This window comes from Rhinatrema bivittatum, chromosome 2 (genome assembly GCF_901001135.1).
Source record: "Rhinatrema bivittatum chromosome 2, aRhiBiv1.1, whole genome shotgun sequence".
NCBI classification, from domain to species: domain Eukaryota; kingdom Metazoa; phylum Chordata; class Amphibia; order Gymnophiona; family Rhinatrematidae; genus Rhinatrema; species Rhinatrema bivittatum.
In genome coordinates this window covers 266,868,875-266,894,106 of record NC_042616.1, presented here as the reverse complement: position 1 = coordinate 266,894,106, position 25,232 = coordinate 266,868,875, and the positions used below count along the sequence as shown (strand labels likewise).

Here is a 25,232-nt window from a genome sequence, read left to right as displayed (position 1 = left end):
CCTCCTCGGCCACAGATGCTTTCCACCAGAGCGATCCAGATTCCCGGATCCTCCAAGGAGGATGAGGCCGCAGGGACTGGGCGCCCAGGCCCATGATTTCCCGGGCCGCCGCCGGTTCCTTCCGGCGTACCGCGGCCGATGTCCCCCTTGATGCCGGCGGTGCTCCCATAGCCTTCGGTGTCTTCGGGGCCCGGTCCCAGCGTCTCTCCCGGTCCCCGCCCTTAAAGTCTGGACCCTAGTGTGAAGGAGGGCCCCTATGACCCGTAGGGAAATGACTCAGACGCATCGTCCGAGTTCTCTGACGACCCCCTCTCGGAGCATTCCCATCCAGAGGAGCGGCACTGCTCCCCACCCGAGCACCTGTCATTTGCCACCTTTGTAAGGGCCATGGCTGAAGCCATCTCCTTCCAGCTCCTGTCGGAGGAGGACTCCAGTCATAAGATGCTGGAGGTCCTCCAGTTCGTCGATGCTCCAAAAGAGATTGTGGCGGTGCCAGACCATGACATTTTTAAGGAGCTCCTCCTCCGCATGTGAACACACCAGGTATCGGTGGCCCCGGTGAACAGGAAAGCTGATTGACTTACTTGGTTCAACAGGCAGTGGGCTTTGAACAGCGGCACTTACCCCAGTTTGCGGTGGTGGAGTCCGCCCCCTGGGTGCGAACATAGGGAGCTCGATGGCACTGGGAGAAAAATGTTCCAAGGGGCCATGCTGATGGCCTGTATTGCTGCCTACCAGCTGTACATGACCCAATATGAACGCAACCTATGGAAGCAGGTCCAAGAGCTTGTGGAGAGCCTCCCCCAGCAACAGCAGCAGTCCCTCGCAGCCATTGCCACGCTGGGCCTTGAAGCTGGTAGACACTAGGTCAGGTCAACCTATGACGTCTTTGAAACCGCAGCCAGCCTTGCCACCGGGGGCATCAATGCCAGATGGCTGGCTTAGCTTAGTGCCTCTGACCTCTGATCGGAGGTGCAGGACAGACTTGCTGACCTCCCCTGCAGGAGAGAACCTGTTTGGGGACAAGGTGAAGGAGGTCATGGTGCAACCGAAGATCAGCATGATACCCTTCTGCAACTCTCCGCCAGTTCCTCTGAGGACCCTTCTACCAGGAAGTGTTCCAGGCTGGGCTCTTGCAAGCCCTTCTACTGGCCAAAGAAATACTTCCTGCCAGCTGCCCATACCCGGCCACCCTGGCCTGGTCCCAGAGGCCACGGCCGGCAGCAGCGGATACAGAGGACCCAACCAGCCCCACAACAGGCCCCATTTGCTGACTTTTGACTGGCGGCGAGGGTGCATGAGCCAAATCCGGTTCCCATGGCGGCTGATCCCCTAGACGGTGGCAGGCTCCTTCACTTCGCCAGCCGCTGGGAAGCAATCACTTCGGACCGGTGGGTCCTCCCCATTGTCTGCCAGGGCTACCGCTTGAACTTCAACAGACTCCCAGAGACGGCTCCCCCATGTCCATTGTGGGATTCGTCCAACCATCAGGCCATCCTCCAAATTGGAACTTTCCGCCCTTCCAGTGGCGGGTGCAGTAGAGCCGGTTCCCTGAGAGCAGTGGGGGCACGGCTTCTACTTGAGGTACTCTTTCATTCTGAAAAGGAACGGCGGCTTGCGCCCCATTCTCGACCTCAGGGCACTGAACAGCTTTCTCATAAGAGAAAAATTCAAGATGGTCTCTCTGAGCACGCTGATTCCTCTCCTCCAAGGAGGAGACTGGCTCTGCTCCCTCGACTTGAAGGAAGCTTATACCCACATTGAAACTGTCCCCAGCCACAGGAAGTACCTCTGCTTCCAGGTGGGGTCAACACATTTTCAGTACAAAGTGCTGCCCTTTGGGCTGGCATCAGCCCCACGCGTCTTCACGAAGTGCTTGGCGGTGGTGGCTGCCTACCTCAGGTGTCGCTTGGTCCATGTCTTTCCATACCTGGACGACTGGTTGATTTGGAGCGATTCACACTCCGGGGCCATCAATGCCCTAACCTTGACTGTCAACACCTTACAGACCCTGGGATTCATTATAAACTTTCCCAAGTCACATCTCAATCCGTCTCCATGACTGGACTTTCAGTGCCAGGTTGGATACGGCACAGGCGAAAGCCTTTGTGTCCAGGGATTGAGCGGCTGCCCTCTCTTCGCTGGCTACCGTCGTTCACAACAAGGCGATGGTACCAGCCCATCTGTTGCTCCGCCTGCTGGGCCATATGGCGGCCTCAGTCCACGTGATCCCCTTGGCCCGCCTCTGCATGAAGGACCCACAGTGGGCCTTGAGGTGTCTGACACCAGGCATCCCAGGATCTGGAAGCACCGGTGACGGTCACAGACCCTCTCCATCTCTCCCTAGCCTGGTGGGAAGCCCTACCCAATCTGGAAACAGGACTCCCATTCCAACCTGCTCTGCCCCAGGTGACCGTTACCACAGATGCCTCACCTCAGGGGTGGGGGGCCCACACGGACGGCCTGCATACTCGGGGCCTTTGGACTGCGGCCGAATCCCGCTGCCAGATAAACTTTCTGGAATTGTGGGCATTCCAGTATGCCCTGAGGGCCTTCCAGGGCAGGTTGTCCTCCAAAGTTGTCCTCATCAGAACGGACAAGCAGGTGGCGATGTAGTACATCAACAAGCAGGGGAGGCACAGGCTCCTTCCCCCTCTACCAGGAGGTGCTACAGGTTTGGGATTGAGCCCTCTCCAAAGGTCTGTACCTGCGGGCCACATACCTGCCGGGCCACCAAGTGGTCCTTGAACACGGCAGTAGCAGCCTATTCCATCGCTGGGTCATGCTGGACATGGTCCTGTTTGCCTCTCCCTGCAATCACAAGGTGAACATGTTCTGCTCCCTGATCCCGGGGAAGGACCATCCAGCCGGCCTACGACACGTTCTCCCTTCACTGGGGACAAGGTCTCATGGATGCATACCCCCCAATCCCGCTTCTCTCGAGGACTCTGACAAAGCTGTGAGAAGACGGGGGATGAGAGGGGGGGGGGGGGGGGTGGTGGACCATGATCCTAGTGGCACCCTCCTGGCCAAAGCAGGTGTGGTTCCCTCTTCTCCAGGACCTGTCCATGAGTGCACCACTTCCACTGGGGATGGCTCCCAACCTATCGCAGAACCAGGGCACCCTGCCCCACCCAAACCTCCGGGCACTGGCCCTCATGGCATGTATGTTGAGTGCAGGATCCTCCAGCCCTTGCAGCTCTCAGATGAGGTGTCCAGGTTATTGACTGAATCCCGGAAACCTTCCACTTGCATATCCTACAGCTCAAACTGGAAGCGTTTCTCTATCTGGTGCAGGGGCCACGGACTGGACCCTTTCTCCTGTCCACTCCCCCGCCTGATGGATTATCTGTGGCACCTTCAGGGCCTACCACCAGGGTGTCACTGGGGTGCCCATCTCAGTCCAGCCACTGGTTGGGCATTTTACGTGGGGCCTAGTCCAACGAAAGCCCCCACTTCGTCCTCCGGCAACCTCATGGGATCTCAATGTCGTCTTAGCAAGGCTCATGCGACATCAGTTCCAGCCTCTCAAATCCTGTGACCTGAAGTTCCTCACCTGGAAGGTTATGTTCCTGCTAGCAATCACTTCCGCTCGCAGGGTCAGCGAGATCCAAGCCCTGGTTATGTATGCTCCCCTACACGAAATTCTTCCATGATCATGTAGTGTTGCGCATGCATCCAAAATTCCTGCCGAAGGTGGTGACTGTGTTCCACATCAACCAGTCAATTATCCTTCCTACATTCTTCCTGCAGCCTCATTCCCACCTGGGGGACCGTGCTCTTCACACCCTGGACTGCAAACGGGCGCTCATTTTCTACTTGGATCGTACAGCAAGGCAAGACAGTCCACCCAGCTCTTTGTGTCCTTTGACACCAACAGGTTGGGGACATCAGTGGGAAAGCAAACCCTTTCCAACTGGCTAGTGGATTGCATTGCCTTCTGCTACGAGCAGGCAGGCTTCCAGCTGGCTGGCAGGGTGAAGGCTCATTCTGTGTGGGCTATTGCGGCGTCAGTGGCCCACCTGCGTTCCCTATCGCCGAAATCTGCACAGCTGTGACCTGGAGTTCACTCCACACCTTTGTGGCTCATTACTGTCTCGACAGGGATAGTCGTCAGGACAGCGCTTTTGACCAGTCTGTCCCCCGCAACCTATTCCAGTCCTGAACCCAACTATTTTTATTTTGCTCTCTGTGGGGCCAGACTGCCCCTGCTTCCCACAACGCCACAGTTGTGTTGTGCCCGTTGGCACCTTGTTCGGCTACTGTGGCTCTCTCTGTTCCCAGGAAGCAGTCTGGAGCTCTGTAATCACTCATATGTGAGGACTAATATCCTGCTTGTTCTAGGAGAAAGCAGAGTTGCTTACCTGTAACAGATGTTCTCCTAGGACAGCAGGATGTATCCCATCCGCCTCCCCATGATGTTGGGTTCACCTTCGTTTTGTTGTTTTATTTTTTTTTTGCTCGTATTTTGCTGAAGGGGGACCTCGCGTGGACGTGCTGGGCTCCATCCGATGATGTCACCCACATGTGAGGACTAACATCCTGCTGTCCTAGAAGAACCCCTGTTACAGGTAAGCAACTCTGCTTTTTTTTTTTGCTCTTCCTTCTTCTCTCCTCCTCTCCTTTGGTGAACCATAGTGGTCTTTTCATGCTCCTCCCCTTCTTAACATGCCTGGCACAATGACTTTTAACTGCTGTCCATAGTTCCTCTTTATCTTAGATTCATTACTCCTGACATGGCTTCCTTAATATACGAGGTCATTTTCTTAAAGTCAGCCCTCGGGAAATCTAGGACTGTTACATGGGGAAGCAGGGGCTAGAGGGAATGGTACTTGAGGAGGCAAAAACACGAAGGCCGGGCTGGGGAGAGCAATCTAGAGAAGATAAGGAGGCATGACCTAGCAGATAGAGCAACAGGATGAGAACCAAGGTTCAAATCCCTCCACCCTCACTGATACACCTTGGACAAGTCACTTCATCTCCCACTGCCTCAGGTACCTGCTTAGAGTATAAGCCATAACAAATCCCCTAAATTTCAAGCATGTGTTAGAACAAAGGTGCCATGATGTAGCTTCTCTGCGTGCTTGAACATATAAGCAAGGTTTCTTACAGTAGGCAAAGCTTAACTGTTGTGCCATTGTAGTTCATGAACCATGGGAGTCTGCCTGCCCTAATTTTCCTTTCACCATTAGAAAGGCCACTTCCTCCCTTCCTCCAAGGGTAGAGCAAAGGGAAGAGGACATTTTTCATAACAGCTGATATTTTACGCACCTTGCCAGGCATAAAATGTGTATCTGATGTACCTGGCAAATCTCTATTCCCAAAAATTGCTAACCATTTGTGATAAATGAAAAGTAAAATCAAGAACAAAAGGTATGCTAGAATTTCACCTCATTTAATGTGTTATTTGATCTCTAAGCAATCTGTTTTAGGCTTGTTATTAATCTTCGGTGATGCTAATTCTCCCTAGTAAATCGATTTTGTTTAACTCAGCTCAGTTTGAGAGCGCGACATATATCATTTCCAATTTTTGAAGCAGAACTGTAACATTTTATGCAGGTGAAGACTAATAACGCTGCATGCTCCTTAGTTTGCCAGACTCAAATTATCTACTATAATTTGGCACGTGTACATTTTATAATTTGGCATGTACACGCGCCAAATTATAGTAAATAATCTGAGCCTGGCAAACTTCATGAGCAGAGTGCATCCTTCTCAGACTACCAGTCTGGAATCTAGACACCAGCCTCTCGCCAACTCGAGGGCAGACAGAAGTGGCACAGGTCAAAAGCATAGATGATGTGCAGCACACATTGCCACGTCTGGGGTTAGCACACATGCAAAGGAGCTCTCACAGCTTTAGCATCTCTCATGAACGGCTGAGACGTACATCACTGTGTCCTCTTCTATGCCGCTGCTTTTTAGAGCAAGCTGGTATAACCCCACCCCGGTGTGCGTACCCAGCACAGGTGGGCCTATAAAGTTTTTTTGTCTGTTTGGTGTAGGGACCCTGACTAACTCTTCTTCTTTCCTTAACTCCCAAGGTGTGGATCGTTTTGACTGGGGAAAGAAAGGGGGTCCTCTCAGGTCCCAGTGCGGGGTGGCTGACTTCCTTCCTTGAATTTCCCTGGGTGAGGTGAATTTGTGTACACTGTGTGCCCCAAAGAAGATGCAGGGACCAATGGGTTAGGGTCCAAAATAATCATTTTACAGAAGACCAGGATGAATTGATGGCACAATAAATATGAATGTCTGGCACCACAGTTCTCTCTCTCTCTCTCTTTAATTACAATTCTATGTCCTCTATCTGTGCAAGAGTCTTTTAGAACAGCCAGAAATCACCCTCCTGGCTTAGGCCGAACAGTGGTCCCCTTTGGTTAGAGCTCCTTTAGTGGGCGGGAAACCCTTCCCAGATTGGCAAAAATCTGTCTCTGCACAAAGTGAATCCTTCTTTCCCCAGGGGTTGTGAAGACTCCGATTCGGTGTCCTCCGATTACAGATACTTTCTTCCTCACAGTTAGATGTCCTTGATCTCAATGGAAGGAGTCCTGTATGGGACTGCAGGTCTCACAGGTCCACTGATGGGTGGGAAGAGGGGAAGAAAAACCCTTTCTCCCAGGTCTTGGAAATTAACTTCTTCAGTTCCCAAAAGCAAATAATACTGGAGATACCTTGCAACAGGTCACTGCCACTTGAACAGCAGGCCTTCCCTATCCCTGGGTGTCTGGAGCACAGGGTTCCCCAGTCCTTGTGTACTGGAAAGGCTGAGGTGTTGAGCAAGTTGTCTTATCAAGCAAAATGTCCAAAAATCCAAATTAGTCCTTGGACAACCACTCTGCACCTCAGGTGGACAGAACAGTCGTGGAGTCCTGACGAGCACTGGGGAATCTTGGATGGCTTCCAAGGCTCCAGGTAGGCCCAAAATGTAACTCAGGAAAATATCCAAACCTTCCTCTCAAACTTCTGACTTAGACTGCCCCCAGAGCCCTTTGCGGAGTTCTGCTATAAAACTTCTGAATGGGACGGCTAACTCAGCACCCTCAAGAGTAGGGGCTGAACACGAATTCTCTCTCTAACTGCACTAACACTCTTTCCCAGGGCTTACTGGTAACCTGAAAAGATGTCCAGGTTACAATGGGATTAAGCATTTGTGCTGCCCCAGGGACTCATCCAGACAGACCCTTTCCTTTCAGAATTTACATTTTCCTATTTTTTCCTAAGTGTTTTTAACCTAGTTTCCTACTGGTCTGATAAGACCATCTGTCCCCTCGCTCCCTCAATCTTTTGAGCTAGTCATTCAGTTTCATTTAAATCTGTACCACAAATAAAGCACCCAATGACGCCCCCTTACCACCTCACAGGTTTCATGTGTGTTTGATGCCCTGACACTCAGAATCCAGTTTCTTTTTATTTCCTTTAGGGAAATGGACTAATTCAGTCAAAATCTAAGGGAGGCCACAGCACATTGTGATGTCAACGAGCATGTTTAAAGCTGTCCTGCCATTGGTCGACACTGATCATGTTTAAAGTTGCCTTGCTGTTTCGTTAATGCCTGTAGTCTTACCAGCTGACTCCATTTCTTGCCTAGTTTCCTATAGGGAAAAATCATCTCTCATGTTATATAATAAAGAACATAACCACCTGCTGAATAAGCCCACTTGAATACAGGCATTTAACACAAAATCACGGGGGTCCCAATGCAAACGAAGCATTAGTTTACCAGTGCAGCTACCACGAAGTACATCTTGCTGATACTGTTCCATGTATTCTGTACTCACTGGCAGTGATGTGTATTGCAAACCGTAATTAGCAACCAAACAGCACAGCGCGGGGCTTGTGAATGGGCGCAGCATACAAGTCACATTGCCCGTTTGCAGTCAAGTACATTCAAGAAGAGTCTTTACAATGACGACATGAGGATATCAATTGCACACTGCATGCAGGGTCTACTTTTTATGGCTCTTCTGCAGTTTATCATTACCAGATGTAAAGCTGCCGATTCATTCAATAGAATGCAATGAAATATAGCGATCACAAAATACATCACCACCTATAACCTTACAGTGCCTGACATCTGAAATAACTGTATGAATAAATGTAATATAGCTACACAGGGCAAAGGGAACTAAACAGTAGCTGCAGTTTTCCTGGGGAGTGAATCTTGGCATATTAAAGCAGGCAGAAATTATGCAATATTCAGATGGCTCTAGGGGCAGCGGAACCACCTTTTTGGTTGGGGGAGGGGGCCCTAACCAAACTTAACCGCCACGGTTCCCACTCCTGATTTCCTAATTTGCAGGAGGAGCTGTGAACACTTGCTCCCTGCACTGATGCAAACTGCTTCTTCCCACTGCCAGCCAGGGAAAACTGTGCTCTGGCCGGCCTGGAATTGGGGGTCGGGTCGCTCAGAGGCTGGTGCCTTGTGTGCACAGAGATACGGAACGGCTTACACAGAGGCGGGCTCAGAGATAATGGCCCCGCCCTTGAGAATCTGGATTGATCCTCGGGGATCCTAAAGGTATCCTGGGTGTTCCTGGCATTTAGATGGTTAAGGAGGCCAAGGGATGACGTGGGCCTCCTGGAGGAAGACCAGTGGGCTCTTCTCCCTGGGCAAACCGTTGTTATGTGACGTGAAAAAGTCTTGAAGCTCTGGTTAGTCCTGTAAGTACAAGTTGTGTCTCAAGTGCTCACTGTGTTTGTCCATAAAGAGGAAGTACTGTGGCAGCCAACATGGATTGGATGGGCCTCAACCGGGAGTGTTTGCAGCCTTCACTGAGGTCCCCTCTTTATTTATGCCTGCAGTACATCATAGGCCAGGGAATGTTTGTGTCATTGTCTTACCTCATGATAAGCCAGCACTGACCCCAAATCCCAGAGTGGGGTGGATATTCCAGGGCCTTCCAACCACAGTTGCTGTAATCCTGCCCAAAGTTGGTCGGGCCATGGCCCATCCCTTTCTGTGGATGGTTCAGTTTGGCATGATTTTTTTTTTTAAGTTACTATTTCTGATGTTAAGATTTTGTGAATAGCTTCCTGAAAAATAAGCAGCCAATGGTTGATGGATGATTCAAGGGGTGCAGAGGTGTCCTCTGACAAGCACCGTTCAATATGGCATTTTGCAAAAGGCAAAGATTTGAGATTTGCCCAAGTCCAGTTGTGAAATTCAACCGTGTAACATCTGCAAAAGCTCTATGTAAGATCTTTTAGGCGCTGCAAAGTCCTATCCTACATATCAGCAATACCCCCCTGGCTTCCCCAGTCCTCCCTGTCTTTTGTTCCGAAGGTTTTCTTGAAACCAATTTCCAATAAAGGAAAATTCTGCTTCTCACATTACAAGCTAGGATTGAACAAATGCATTTTTTCCCTGCAAAATATATTGTGCTTGCCAGTATTAGAATCTACCATATGGTACATTGCCCAAGCACCCTTATGTTCCACTAATACAGGAAACACAAAGTGTGCCAAGTGTATGATGATGAGATTTTGTATTTGTCATGTGCCCCATGTCTCTCTCCTCATATTTTAAATTGTCCCCTTTCACCAATTACAAAATCGATATTAACTCCGATATGACAAGAGTGTTCTATGGTCTCTATTAAATCTGCAGCAGTTATTTCTCCAGGTCACAAAACCCATCAGATATGGATCAATTCAGGCTCGAGAACACCTTTTTGCACTGAGGCTGCTAGTTCAAAAGACAAAGCAGTCGGGCAGGAGCTACAAATCACTACCATTTGATGACTGTTTAATGACATATGTGAACTAAATGACCCCATGATCACAGTGCCCAGAGAGGGAAGAGTAGAGCAAAGAAAAGCCAAAAGTAAAAAAAGAAAAAGAAAAAAGAAAGCAAGGTTAAAAAAAATATATATATTATATATATAGGACAACAAAATTTAAGGGCAAAGTAGCCCAAACAAACTAATTTCCCTGGTTCTTAGCTGGCATCTAAGTTCTAAATATTTTAACTGCTCCTTACAGTCAGTGTTCACTTGAGCATTCTGGAGTTGCTGCAATCTTTACAGTCCAGCGCTGAGCTTTCCAAGTGGTGTGAGGATGTTATGAACATAAGAACATAAGACTTGCCATACTGGGTCAGACCAGGGGTCCATCAAGTCCAGCATCCTGTTTCCAACAGTGGCCAATGCAAGTCACAAGTACCTGGCAAGTACCCAAACATTAAATAAATCTCAAGCTACTATTGTTTATTAATTAATAGCAGTTTAGGGATTTTTCCTCCAGGAACTTATCCAATCCTTTTTTTAAACCAAGTTACACTAACCACATCCTCTGGCAATGAATTCCAGAGCTTAACTATGCACTAAGTGAAAAATAATTTTCTTCGATTTGTTTCAAATGAGCTACTTGCTAACTTCATGGAGTGCCCCTAGTCCTTCTATTATCTGAGAGAGCAAATAACCAATTTACATTAACTTGTTCAAGTCCCTTCATGATTTTGTAGACCTCTACCATATCCCCCCTCAGTCGTCTTCTCCAAACTAACAGCCCTAACTTCCTTAGCCTTTCTTCATAGGGCAACCTTTCCATGCCACTTATTTTGGTCGCCCTTCTCTACACTTATTTATTTAAAATTGTTTATATAACACTTTTACAACCAAAGTTAATCAAAATGGTTTACAAGTTAGCATACACATAATAAAAACATAATACAAATCTCATCAAAACAAGTAAATCAAACATAAAAACAAAATATAAACAATGCCTATAAATAAATTCTTCATAGCTACAATGTGCCAAAACTGAATTTGGAATCATGAAGTGGAGGCAGAACCAAATGCTATAGAAAACATAAGTTTTTAAATGTTTCTTAAATTCTTTGTGATTTGTTATTTGTCTTAGGGAATCTGGAACTGACTTCAAAAGAAGGGGGCCAGCGCCTGAGAAGGCAGGTCTCCTGGTTATATCAAGTCTTGCTAGACAAATAGTTGGGACTTCAAACCGATTTTTGTCAAGGGATCATAGACACCTATTTGGTTTTTATATACATAAAGTTCTGCATAACCAGACAGAAGAACAACAGTTATTATGGAAAGAACTTTGAACTGAATTCGGAAACTGACAGGAAGCCAGTGCAAACATTGCAATATTGGTGTTATATGATCTCTCCAAGAGGAGCCGGTTAGAATACGTATTTTGGATTAATTGCAAAGGACGAAGTGCAGTGTAAGAAAGACCAAGTTAAGGTGAACTGCAAAAGTCTAGACCGGTTAAAACCAAAGATTGGAGTACAGTACGAACGTCTTTAGGGTATAGTAAAGGACGAAGATGTTTTAGCATATGGAGTTTGTAGAATTAGTTTTTTTACTACGTTCTCCAGTGCAAATATATCTTTTTTGAGATGTGGCAACCAGAACTACACATTGTATTCAAGATGTGGTCTCACCATGGAGCGATACAGAGGCATTATGACATCCATCATTTAATTTACCATTCCCTTCCTAATAATTCCCAACATTGTTTGCTTTTTTGACAGTCACAGCACACTGAGCTGACGATTTCAATGTATCATCTACTAAGATGCTAGATCTCTTTCTTGGGTGGTAGCTCCTAATACGGAACCTAACATTGTGTAACTACAGCAAGGGTTATTTTTCCCTATATGCATCACCTTGCACTTGTCCACATTAAATTTCATCTGCCATTTGGATGCCCAATCTTCCAGTCTCACAAGATCATCCTGAAATGTATCACAATCCGCTTGTGATTTAACTACTCTGAATAATTTTGTGTCATCCGCAAATTTGATCACCTCACTCACGGTTCCACTTTCCAGATCATTTGTAAATTTATTAAAGAACACTGGTCCAAGTACAGATCCCTGAGGCACTCCACTATTTACCCTTTTCCACTGTGAAAATTGACCATTTAATCCTACTCTCTGTTTCCTGCCTTTTAATCAGCTTTTAACCTGCAGGTAGGTGTGCGGAGACTCAGGGTTTTGCAAGAATATACCAGAAGTTAATACGACTTAAAGAACATCACTACAGTAGTTGAAATGTTTCAATGGGCTGTATCGCTGGCACTTTACCAAGGTTACACAGTAGGTCTACAAATCCTGCATCTCGCAACCGCATCCTTAGTGCCCGCTGAAGCATTTAATAAAATTTACCTGTGTGTGTCTGCAAATCTGAAGCAAGGCAGACCAACAGCCCAGTGTCGACCTAAGATGACCGTGCAGTGGCCCCCAAGTGCTAAGGCAAGGCTTTGTAGTCTTTAGTTTTTGGATATTTTAAAAGTCTACAATAGCCAAAGAAAGATGATACAGCCCAAGCATGAAAATGGAAATATAACAATAAATTAATTGGTTAGGTGCCTAATTATTTGATTCATGCAAATAAATGCCTAATTATGGAACACCATTTCGGTCTTGCTAGCTTCTTGATCAGCTTGCCAGGTTTGGTTTTGTTTGTTTCTTTAAATAAATATATTTCGCCACTGCATGTAACATTTTGGGAAACTGCCTTTCTGCAATTGGTAGTGGGGGGGGGGGGGGGGGAAGCCTCCTCGAATACAGTTTTTAATGAAATGGATTTCTAGATGGTTTTGGTTCAGACTTAGGGGATTAGGTTTGCAAATACAGAGAACATTCAGGGCCCAAACCAGTGAAAGGTCTTAGTGCCAGGAATAATGATGATGATTATTTTTACACATGTTCACACCCCCCATCAGACAATTTCAACCCCCCTGCAAAAGCACATTCCTAGGGCTGGTAGTTTTGCCTGGATTGGTCCCTGAACACGGCTGGCTGTTCAGCACAAACTATCTATTATTGCACAAAGTGTTAAGAGGGATGGGTCATACCTTTTCTAGTGCATCTCTGTCCATCAGCTCCTGCACAGCTAACAGCTTGATACTGTAGGGGAAAACACAAACAGGAAATAAATGATTTCATGACAAATAAGATAATACAAATAAACATCTTAGTGTTAACATTTCATTTTTCTTTTTTTTTAAAGTTTAAACCTGGTACAAAGTTTGCATCCTATCAATGAGTGATCTGTTCTCGATTTGACCTTTTTATGGTTTTCCCAAAATACCGTGAAATGATTCATGCTCGCTTAAAAACAGTAGTCTTTCATTGCTTGTCGAAAGGCAGGGCATAAAGATTATTTAATTGCAAACCTTGTGGTTTAGCATCCGCGACTGTACCTCGGATATTTGACCCACTCCTGCATTTACATATTTGGGTACCAACAGAGTGTGAGAAATTAATCTAAGGGATCATGCTTTGAGAGAGAATCAGATTTTCAAAATGTCATCTTATTCTGTGCTTCTCTAACTACCCATGTGCAATGGTGCATTTCTGATACATCTGCCCTCTCATGCTTTACCAGAAATGCCTACATTTCCAATTTAGGATGCTTGCTGCGAAGGCTTTGGACATCATTTTAATATTCAGAGAGAGCAAATCCTGGATTTGTGCAGATTAAAGCAATGTTTACAGGACAACATGGCCTGCAGTTCAGAGTTTTTAGAAAATTATTAAAACGTTAAAGCATATTCTTCAAAACCATTAATATTTACCTTCTGCCTTTTTCGGTTACAGCCAATACAAAGCAGATCATAACATTTAACAATGAAACACACACACTAAGTAAAAATATCAACATATTTAAAAGTCAAAAATATATATCTAAAATAAATCTCAGCCCCTAAACACGCTCACCACTAATCAAAGCACAATAATACAAGAAACAAAAAAAGATCAAGAACCCACCATCCAACCCAAAACTGAAAAAAAACAAAACAAAAACAAAACAAAAAAAACCCCCACACTCCACGAACACTCTAGCCAGAGACCAGGTGATTTTCTGAAGCCAACGACACCCCAGGCTATCACATCCTCTCATTCTGGTGCTCGGAGGCCACAATGGACAGTGAGAGCAATAACTTGCTGCTGTGACGTTTGTATACAACCAATTAAGCTCACTGCTAAATGAACGGCATCAGAAAACCAGCAACCCACAGAGCTGCCAGCTTCTATGGCATTTAAATGTTTGGGGGGGAAAAAATGGACTGTCCAGAACAGTGGTCCCCAACCCTATCCTGGGGGCCCACCAGCCAGTTGGGGGTTTTCAAGATATCCACAATAAATATGCATGAGAGAAAATTTGCATGTTATGGAGGCAGTGCCGACTGGCTGGTGGGCCCCCAGGACAGGGTTGGGGACCACTGGTCCAGAAGACACAGCATCGTGTTAGTCAGGACTTGGATTACTCCTTTAATTGTGAAGTTGGCCCATGTTGCACAACTCTGAAAAACATTTTACAATTGTTCACCTTCCGTGTACAGGCGGCAGCATTTGATACCGTACTGCTGATGCTAACAGAACACCTCGCACGTACACAATGTAAGTTCAGAACGGGAGTCAATCCTTGTGCACTTCAAATCTTCATGGCTCCTTCTGTCATTCCCTCACGTTGCACCCAGCTATTGGGCGACAGTCCATTGACTGCTGACCACTGTACACGCCCTTCATCCCAGAAGAGTTAAACCCCAGTTGGAATCTCAAATAGTGTCAGTGACACTTTTGATGGGAGGCTAACATTATTCCAACTCAATTTAAATTTCTCGCTTGTTATTTTATCATAGCACACAGGAAGTAACTGAAACAGTCCTCTTTTCAAACTTGTTTATCTATATATTTAACTTTTATATATACAGCTAGAGAAATATGGTTGATAAGAGGACTTTTTCAGCTATTTCCTCTGTTCACTATGATGATTATATAGCAGTTTTAGTAATTGATTTCCTCACTAGTTTAGTTACTGCTGCTTAGCAAATAAGGAGAATGGAGGCTCTGATGGTACAAGTTAAAGATCAGTCACACCCCCATCCATGCATTAATCTTTTCCTCTCTGGTCACCACTCATTCCCCTGCCCCTTTAATCAGGTCTTTCCTTCTAATTTGCCATTCTTCCCTTTCACGCTCATTCCCCACCATATCCTTGCATTCCCCTTTATCTCGTGCCCATTTACCTACTTCACATCCCCACAAGCTGTGTCATTCCTGCATCACAGAACTTAATCCATTAAGTTCTCTCTCCTCAGTGACACTGGGACAAAACTCTATTCTCTTTAAAATCACTCAGAAGCCATGGGAAGTGGCAGCCCAGAAACTCTGCTTCAAATCCTGCCTACCTCTAACAGACTGCCACAAAAACCCCCAACTTTTTAGGAGCGTGGGTGGAGCTCAGTGGGACTGCAGAGCCTGCAACCTATAGAATGGGGCATTTAATTTGATTTTTATAGCCCATAAATAACCTTCAAACGTGTCTTCAGAAGCAAACTATTAACTACTCTGAATTAAAGATAGGGAGCTGCTGTTCCTTGCAGAAACAGCAAGCCACACAAAAAACCGTAGCAACATGCGTACAGGGATCCACCATCCAAATCGCCACAGAACTAGGTTATACATATACGTGGATCCTTAACTTGCAATGCCACTAATGTGGTTTCTTTCCTTCAAGGAGGCCAAAAAAACCCCCAACACACATTGGGAAAGGACTCCCTCCCCAAGTTTCTATCTTGGGCCCTAGGAATGTCTAACGCAGGGCCTGCTTGAAACCCAGACCTGTTTGATATCCTTTCCGGACTGAGAGTTGAGCACATTTGGCTTAGTGCGAGTGCCTTCGATTAACGACTGGAACCTGCTGCTAGCCTAGTACAGAATAGTGACCAGCCAGTCACTTCTGTTTCTAAGGCCTTCTAATTATTGGTCCTGCTCTGACATCCAGCTGCTACCAAAAGAGCAGAAGTTCTAGCTACATTCTCCCCAATTCTTCTCTCTTTTGGTCTTAATACTGAGTCCTCTCTCTTACTTGTCCTTACAGACTTTAAAGTATATACACACAATGGATAAATGTCAACAGTAACTGAGAAGGTCAGGCAATAAAAGAAGTCAATAACTCAACAAGCTGATAAGCAGCAAGTTTATCCAGGGAAAGAAAGTTTCACAAGTGTTTTTCATGGATGTTCAGTGGACTCAGGTGCAAAAAAAAAAAAAATCTCTTACTGATTATAACTGGATAAAGTTACATGTGGAACTATAGTCAGGTAAAGAGAAGACTGCTATTTTCCAATCAGAACTGCGCACGTAACTTTAATTGGAAAGCATTCAAAATACATCAGCTCGCTGGCTAAAGTTTAGTCCCGCCCTCAAATGCCTCCGTGGTCGTCACTTTTCTAAATGACAAAATTTATGCAGTTGGTAGGGGTGATTCAAAGCTGTTGTGCAGGTAATTCCAAAGTTACCTGCACAAATGCTTTTGAATTTCAACCTTGATGTGAACATTACTCAGCAATATTGCTCGCTTCACCCCTGTGTATATAGGGGGTGCCTTTATCACAGCCCGGCTCCCTATTTAAAGTGTCCTTCCCTGGGTCCATCCGTCGGCTGTCTGTGCTGTATCCATATTTGACCGGTGCAATGCATTAGAGCCATAATGCTGGAAGTGACTTCACAGGAAAAGCTTGTGAAAATTATTATAATATGTCATCAGGTAAGAAATCAAAATCATTAACAAAAGAAAGAATTTGGGTTTAACTCCCAAATTTCCCTCTTTATACTTTGTTGTTTTGTTGCTGCTGCTTCTGTGGTGACTCTGGACTGCAGAGTCAGGAATGGAATCGAACGCTCCTCCTGCTTTCCGTCACGCAGCACAAAAGCCCATCTATGGTTAACAGAAAAGACTGCAATTCCCTGTGATTTACTTTTCTTTTCTTGGCCTCTCCTGTGCCATCCAGCCATACTGAGTCATAGTCATAACATGAACTGTTTGCATAATAAATTAATTACCCTGTGGCAAAAACAGTTTGCTTTTAATTAAAAAGTTTGGTATATTGCATACTCTGAGCAGACTCTTCCTAAGTCAACTGGCTGGGTGGGGAGAGGAGGCTATAGGAGAGCAAGATGCACGCTGTGGGCCAAGGACATAAAACCATGTACCGTTGCATGGCTCTGTGGGTTCAGTGGGTGCTTCAGCACCCCCACTATTGAGTAAGCTCCTTCACTTTGTCTCAGGAGCGGTTCGGTTCTGTTGAGTTTAGCACCTCCAATCATTTTTGGCTCCCAAGGTGCTGCTGAATTCACTGAAGGGTCTTTAGGGCTCATAATGAACTCTTGAATATCTGAGTCGCCTTCACGAGCCCTGCCACCAAAATTCTTATATTTTTAGAATAATGCTGACAGTAACAATAAATATTTTGTAATTTGTGTAGCCTCTGCCCAAACAGGACCTCAAAATCATGCTTGCTATACCATCTCTCAAGAATCTATGAATGTTGTTTGAGTACCTTAGTGCCAGGAGTGTGCAGAGACCACGATGGCTTATCAAAGTGGCAGCAGAAAACGTGACAGCAAAACTCCTAGAAATCAAAAAATACAGGCACAGGAAGAGGAGGCGGGCAGGCAAAGTTACCAGGAGAAACAAAAGGAGGCAGGAAGAGCAGACAGGCAAGCAAAGGGGCTGAATACTTCCAAACTAGCAAGTTTACAAGGGCCCAGGCAGCATGGTTTGAGAAGGGGAAGATCGTGCCACACAAACCCGCTCATGTCCTTTGATAAGTCTACCAGATTAGTAGATCTGGGGAGTACCGTAGATGTGAAAGTCAAGACTTGGCTGCTGCTCCATAGAGGGGGGGCCAGTGAAGGAATGGGAGCAAAAATGCTAAACCGGATGAGAAGTTGGTGAAGCTGAAACTCATGATGGTGAAAAGGAAGGCGATCACTGGGGCGCCACACAGGCCCAGTCATTTTTAGTGATTTATTGCTAACACTGTGGAATGTCAGAAGGAAAACTGCCAGGCTGTGGATGATATGCCAAAGAACGGAGGACAGATATGAAAGGCGCCCTAAAAAAAAAAAAAAAAAAAAGGAACAGTCAAGGCTTTAGCAATTACACTGCACTTTAATTAAAATAAATACAAAATCCTGTATATGAGGAAGGAGGAGGGATGGTGGACATAAAACACTAGGGCCACAAACCATTTGAAAAGGAAAAGGACAAGGACTAGCAGTGATCAAAATCAAGGCACACATGCTACGTTCATGATTTTTGATGACCTGAAGATGACAGTCAGTATGAGAAACCACTGGCCTGGAGTGCCAGCTGATCCAGCATATCCAAGTGCTACTGCCAGTGCTCCGTGTCCTCTACTGTGAGTTTTTATCAGCAGCAATGCTAGTTTGTTTTTTTAAAATCTCAACCTGTTTACTGGCACTATAATCTACTCCTTGTTCTCCTTTCCATTTTGTCCAATTTTATGGATTTCATATATATATACATACATATACATACAAACACACACACACACACACACATGCATATACATACATACACATATCCACACACACGGTAGGATTATGAGGCATGCATCTTGTATTATGCCTTCCCCCCTGCCATTTTTAAATCACCTTCCCTGACAGATTATTAGTGGTGCATGCTGTATTCCTGCTTTACATGTGTCAAGGTAATATGCACATGAGGGTCAGTGCAGCAGGGCTCTGTTTTACTAATATATTTCAACTGATGTGAGCAACTAAACTGCACAAGACTGCAAGATCTTTAGTCATGAATGTCTCATCAATTAAATTAAAAAAAAAAAAAAAATTAAAAAAAAAAAAGCATTCAAATTCACTTTTCAGCATCCAGTGGAAAAAAGTTAAATATGTTTTGCTAGTATTGCTGAGTTGACTATAAGCATTATTGCACCATAAGTCAGTTTTATTAAAGTTCACATTTGTCACACTAATCATCTTTCACTCTCCTCTGCTACTTTGCCCTACAGTAACCCCATCTGTAGAAACTGGCTACGAGGCGTAAGAGCAAGCCAGCAATTCTAGCAAATGTGCTCTGCTCTGCAAACAGTACTTTTGTTTTCTAAATCTGAAAGCCATAAATGTCTGTCTCCCTCCCCACCCCATCCACTTTGTTTTCCCAGGTGACTTTTTATTTAATCTTTTTCAGAGATTGATAATTCATAATTGTGAACTTTCTAAAGCAGAACTTCAGCTGAGCCAACCTAACATCTAGCTCTCAACAAGACACACATTTTGGCAACTCAAATAGTTGGCAGAGTTGAAAAATGCTCTCCAAATGCGTATGGCTCTTTAAAGATACTATGACGATATATACACCAATCTATGGAGAACATGAATGTAAAATTATTCTTTCCAAGATCTGGATCTTGGCAATTGCGGAGGAAGTGTCCTTCCCCAGCTGCGCTCCAAGCCCCCGTGAAACCTGTCAAGAAGCCACATCTTCCTGCAGATTGGTTCGAAGGGGGGAGGGGGGGGGGGGTCACTGGTCAGTGAGGTGTACAGAACAATTTAAAATATTTATTTTAGTGCTGTACCTTCCAGGAACATTTCAATTTCACCAACTTTTTTGAGCCAGCAAAGGAGAATTTTGTCACAGTCATACAATCTCTTCTGTCCATTCATGACAATTTTTTTTTTATCAGTACCTAGTGCATTTTATCCTTCACTATTGTGAGCATTTTGGAACATCAGCCTTCACAGTTGCTGCCTGTGTATTAATGGAAAAGTCCCATAGCTGCCATGGCTTTGCAAGGATTCATTATACAGCATTAAAATAAACTAGCTATGTCAGCTCTATCTACTGATCAACAACTGCTCTAATGCTTCCCCTACATATAATTTGCATTACTGATTTCAATTAACATGCATTTTTCCCCAGAAGGAAGTAATCAAGTGGCACTGAAATTCATTCCTGCTATAAAATGCATGCAATCACATATAAAGTAGATAACAAGACAAAACATTAAGTCATAACTTTGGAAAAACGAGCTATAAAAATAAACACTATTTGTGCGCTAAAATCCTTATTACAACAGGAGGTAATTTTGGCGCATGAAAATGTGTGCTGAAGCTGAAGTAATCCAGTGCGCTAAGCCTAGCACGCTCTTAGATCGAGGCTGAATGAGATAACATTTTCAGGCACAGAGGAAAAACTCTGTGAACGACAAAGTTACCCTGTGGAGCTGATAGCACAGAAGGTTGTGAGGGCATGGATTGAAAAAGTCATTAGACAAATTTCTGTTAATGATAAAATAAATAATAATGGAGAGATGAAGATTCTAATACAAAAAACTACCTAATATTCATATAGGAGAAAATGGGCATGCATAAAACAGTGGACCTCAATTTCTTTCCATTCATAAAGGCCCGCTAAAGTTTAATTATAGCCCAATTCCCATTACAGATAACACCCAAAATGTGAAAAAAATGATGATTTCACACAGTGTTCATGTCCAAATGGCAAAGTTCAAATATTAGAAATGAAAGGCAATGCTTATCTTAGGAAACAGCATCTCGATAGTTCACTCGCCACATATTTCTACTTTGGCAACAGGTAGCCAATGCAGACCTCGCAGGGCAGGTGTAATATGCTCTCCGAGATCCACTCTAGCCAGCCACTTTCCCACCCATAAAGGTCATCACACACGGATCTCACCTTTACAACCCCCGATATATTTTACTGTTGGCCATTAGAACAATTTCATTCACTCAGACTCATCACTCAAGGATACATTTCTCTTTAAATTGTAAGGTCACACATTCTAAACTTTTCAAATTTAAGGTCCCTGTCAGAAGAATCAAAAATCTTGACACTAATACTTTGTCTCCAAATATCAATTTCCCTGAAAACTTTAAAATTACCTTTCTTTGGAAGAACAGATTTCTTTTCAGAATAATATGCTTAAAAGTTGTCTTCAATATAGTTGTGCCTTCTCTTTTCATACACAAAACGTTCTTGGCAGTGCCTGTTATCCCTCGGGCCTCTCTATACCCTAAAGCAACAATCCAGGAAGTTAGAAAGGAAATGGCATCAGACTAAACCCATGAAAGACAAGCTAGCACTTTGAAATAGTGTCACTCACTATCTAACCCCATCATTTATCAAAAAGTGTTAATAACGCATTGATAACGCCCGCAATAAGGAAAAGGGGGTGTTTATGGAAATGTTTGAGTTACTGCGTGGTTCGGTAACTTACCGCTTCGCCTATCTATAAGGCCCTCATAGTAGTTAAGTAAGAAGGCCACCTAATAGGTTGAGGTGAGGTGTTAGTGGTGGTTTAGGGGTCAGTTTTGCATGTAGAGTGAGATGTATGAACAGCACAGTACACCTTGGTGAAGATTTGACGTTATTTGGAGTGAGGAAAGTCTCAAAAACATGAAATTTCTACTATGTTCTCTCACCCTAGCTTGATGGACTCTATAATGGGGTACCATCAAGCTAGGGCGAGATAACATAGGGGCCTGGATGTGAAAGCAGGAGCATAAGGGAGAAAGGTGAACGATCTGTAGATCTGCTGCTTCATCTTCCTCTCCTCAATGCTTCTTGCCCTCATCTGCTGCTGATAAAGAGGGAGGGAGACTGAAGGTTGGACTGAAGGCTTTTCAGTTGGCTGGGAGCCAGGAGGAGGGGGGAAATGTACTAGGCAGGAAGGCATGGGAAGATAGGGAATGGAAGAAGAGGGAGGGGTGGAGACTGTTTGGCAGGGAAGAGAGATGGAGGTGTGGGGGCTGCTGAGCAGGAAGGGGTAGGAAAGAGGTGGTCAGAGGTATTCTGGGTAGGGAAGAGGGAAGGGCAGAGAGAGTGTGAGCACGGGGAAGAGGATGCAGGGGTGGGGGGTGTTGGAATTGTTGGACAGGGATATCAGCATGGGAAGGGATGATTGAGTAGTTGGGAGATGTAAGGGGTGATGGGGCATGGAGGGGAGTGACTGGGTACAAGTGTCATACTATGAAAGTTTTGAGAATCTGCATTTCTTCTCTCTTTGAAGTTTGCTTAGTATAGGAGGAAATATATTTTTGTTTCTAGTCTCCAGTTTTGCACTGCATGCCGAAAGTGGTCATTCCGGGTTTCGTTTCCACATTTGTAATTTGTGGTCTTTTATTCTGTATTTGGTGAAGGCAGGTCTGTCTGTGTACTGTGTGTATTGAGATGACACCAGAAGCAGAATATCTTTTTTGTATGGTGAGTTGTACAGGGAAATGTCTTAGTTCGGCTCCGCATCCTTTGTTAGGAAGTGGGGGGCCCCTGTGCATACAGAGCATATGCTTATATTTAGTCCCATGACGGTCACGTGTTCAGTGGGTGACATGTGAGCGTCCTCTCTCAGGTGTGTCCTGATAGAAAGAAGGTTGAGAATCACTGATTTAGACAACTGTAACTCTTTGTGCTGCAGTCTGTCATCGAACCTGATATACAAAATGTCACATCATTCAAAATATAGCAGCCAGGCTAATGTTTGAGAAACTAAAAAATTTGATCATGTAAAACTCCCTCTACAGTAAGCACACTGGCTGCCAGGCTCACCTAGAATTCACTTTAATTTTGGGTGCCTCACATTCAAAGCCTTTTACTCCAATTTATTTAGCAAGTCTACTGGTCCCATCTTATGCTCTGTGCAAGGTTACCAAGGTCCCCAATAACCCTGTCATCTAATTTTTATTTTATTTTTTCTTTTACTGGTTTAAACATTTTCAATGTCAAACATTTTATATATTACTAGCGGTACCCAGCCATGCATTGCAGTGGCAGAGTCAGGTTCTTTACCCTCCCTCCCCCTTGCTCATTTACCTCAGTCACTCATCCTCCTCCCCCTTGGTCACTCACCCCCCCCCCCTTCCCTCCCCTGTCCCCACTCCAACTCTCTCCCCTCATTCTCCCTCCCCTGACACTCACCTCCCCCCCTCATTCTCTCTCCCCTCACACTCACCTCTCCCCCTCATTCTCCCTCCCCTGACACTCACCTCCCCCCTCATTCTCCCTCCCCTCATTGTCACCTCCCCCCGCCTACTGCCTACCCTTCAAGATCAGAAAACCTTTGTCTTTCTATTTCTGTGGGAACCCCCCCAATCCCAACCCTTTAAATCAAATAATAACCCCCCACCCTCCTGCTCCCTCCCAAGACCTGGGAAATTAAAATTGTTGGTGCTACATGTGGTCTGTCCCTGGGCGTCTGTGCGCGTTATGTAGCCAAATAGGGGAGTGCCTAACCAAATTTGCACTTCCAAATTTGTTTTGTGGTCTGGGGAGGGCTATTTTGGTGCGTTCGAGATTGTGCAAGTTTAGTGTATGTATTTGTGTGTGAACCTCCCCCTTCCCCCAAAAAACAACCCTATGAGAAAAGTTCTCTTAAACTAACCACCCCACACTCTCCTGGCCCCCCCTCCCCCAGCCCTGCGAAAAACAGTAGCCCACCCCCCTGCTCCCCCAGAGTTGCTGAATGAATGAAACCTGCCCCCCCCCTCGTGACCCCTCCCCAAGATGTTCGCAATAAATTCATTACCACCCTCCAGACCCCCCCGAGACCTGATAAAAATGTCAGTCGGTGGAGCGGGCGTTCAGGAGCGGTCCGGGAGCGATGTATTGGCGTTGGTCCGTCGGCTGCGAGCACTGAAATGGGTCCCAACGGCCCTTGGCCCTTACTATGTCAGTGGGGTGGAGCAATGGCAGCGGTAGGTCCTCTGACATAGTAAGCGCAAAGGTCCGCCAGCTGCCAGTCCTGAAAATGGCGCCGAGGGGCCCTCGCCCTTACTATGTCACATGGGCTACTGCCGCCATTGGTGTCCCCGAGTGGCATAGTAAGGGAAAGGGCCGTCGGCGCCATGTTGATTGCTGGCAGCTGATGGCCGTAGTGCAGGAGATGTGTCCCGGACCAGTCCTGGCCCCCCGCTGGAGCCTCCCGGACTTCTGTCAGGTTTTGTGTGTGTTGTGAGGGCCTGGGAAGTAACTAAATTTGGCATGTGTGTGGGGGGTGTGAAGAGGGTGGTTTTGTGTGTGTTGGGAGGCTGTGGGAAGTAAATAAATTTGGCATGTGTATGGGGGGCGTGAGGAGGGTGGAGGGTGTATTTTATCTGTAAAGGAAATAGTTATCTTCCGGCGAAAAAAGTGCGCAAATGTGTTAAAATGGAAGTGAAACGTGGACCTGGACTGGCGAAATGATTAGTGTAGGGTGTGTTAGTGTTCACTAACACACCCTACACTAACAGATGGCGCTTACGTCCAGCAGATGTCGCTGTTTTCTGGAAAAAAATTTGTAAACCTATTTTACCTGTCACAGGTGTGACATATCTGTAATGTAAGTACAGAAGAACCTTCCTGTATGCGAAATGAAGGTTGTGTCCAAATTTGAAAGCAATTGGTTCAGTGGTTTCTGAGATTAGCGATTTTGTCCAAACTATTTAACAATTTTATTTATATAGATTTATTGTATAACTATTGATTGTATTTTATGCCTGTTAAATGTTTAATTGCACATTGCCTTGACTGTTGTTGAAGAAAGGCTATCCATCAAATACAAACAAACATATTTTGCAGCCTTTTGATATTATGAATAGGCAACCCCAGATCTGAAGAATTACAATAATCCAGGTGGGACATAATACATAAATTGTCTTAGCAAACTCCTGTTGAGGGAAAACGTCCCCCACACATTTGCCAGGTAGACTAAAGAAAACTACTGCTATCCCTGGGAGTGAGTAACAGGAATCAGATCTACTTTATGGGACCTGCCAGGTACTTGTGACCCGGATTAGCCACTGCTGGAGACAGGATACTGGGCTCAATGGCAGTTCTTAGGTTCTTAAACTGACACAGTCAATAAAATCCCATCTTACCTACCCTTGAGAATTGCTGATCCAAAAGAGAGATCAAAATTCAAACTCACCCCCCGAACTTCTTACACAATCTCTAACAGAGATAAACTCACGGCGCCACACCACCAGCGGCTGGATCCACTCTGCCGTCTTCATTTTGTACCCACAAAACCTCAGTCTTTTTTTGGGTGTTCCAGCCTGTTAGCGGTGATTCAGTGCAGACACTCATTTACCCTTCCCAACTGGCTAACATGATTTTTCCCCCTAGGAGGATGTAGAACTGTTCATCATCTGCAAAAATTTCAAAATGAACCCCAAAAGCAGAAATTACTTAAAGCCCCCCCCAGCAGCGATTAACATTAAACAGGGATGAAATTAAAACTCTCTGGGGGAACCCAATAGACAAATGGATAATGATTTCAACACATCCCCCCTTCCAACTGGCAAACTGATCTGTTTAGAAGGATTGAAACCAATCTAAAGCCACTCTCCGCACTCTCTTAGCTGCCAAATGGAGAAAGAATAAATGGAGTGATCCACAGCGTTAAATGCAGCACCAAGATCCAATAGCAACAGCAAA

The 25,232-nt window shown here is 45.3% G+C and overlaps 1 protein-coding gene across 1 annotated transcript in view; it reads right to left on the bottom strand.

Moving 5' to 3' along the window:
* EEPD1 (endonuclease/exonuclease/phosphatase family domain containing 1) overlaps nucleotides 1–25,232 on the bottom strand; it is a 163,897-nt gene that overhangs the window by 61,570 nt on the left and 77,095 nt on the right. Inside the window, exon 2 of the mRNA XM_029589489.1 lies at nucleotides 12,823–12,874. Coding sequence (XP_029445349.1) covers nucleotides 12,823–12,874 — 52 coding nt within the window. The remainder of the gene's footprint in view (nucleotides 1–12,822; nucleotides 12,875–25,232) is intronic.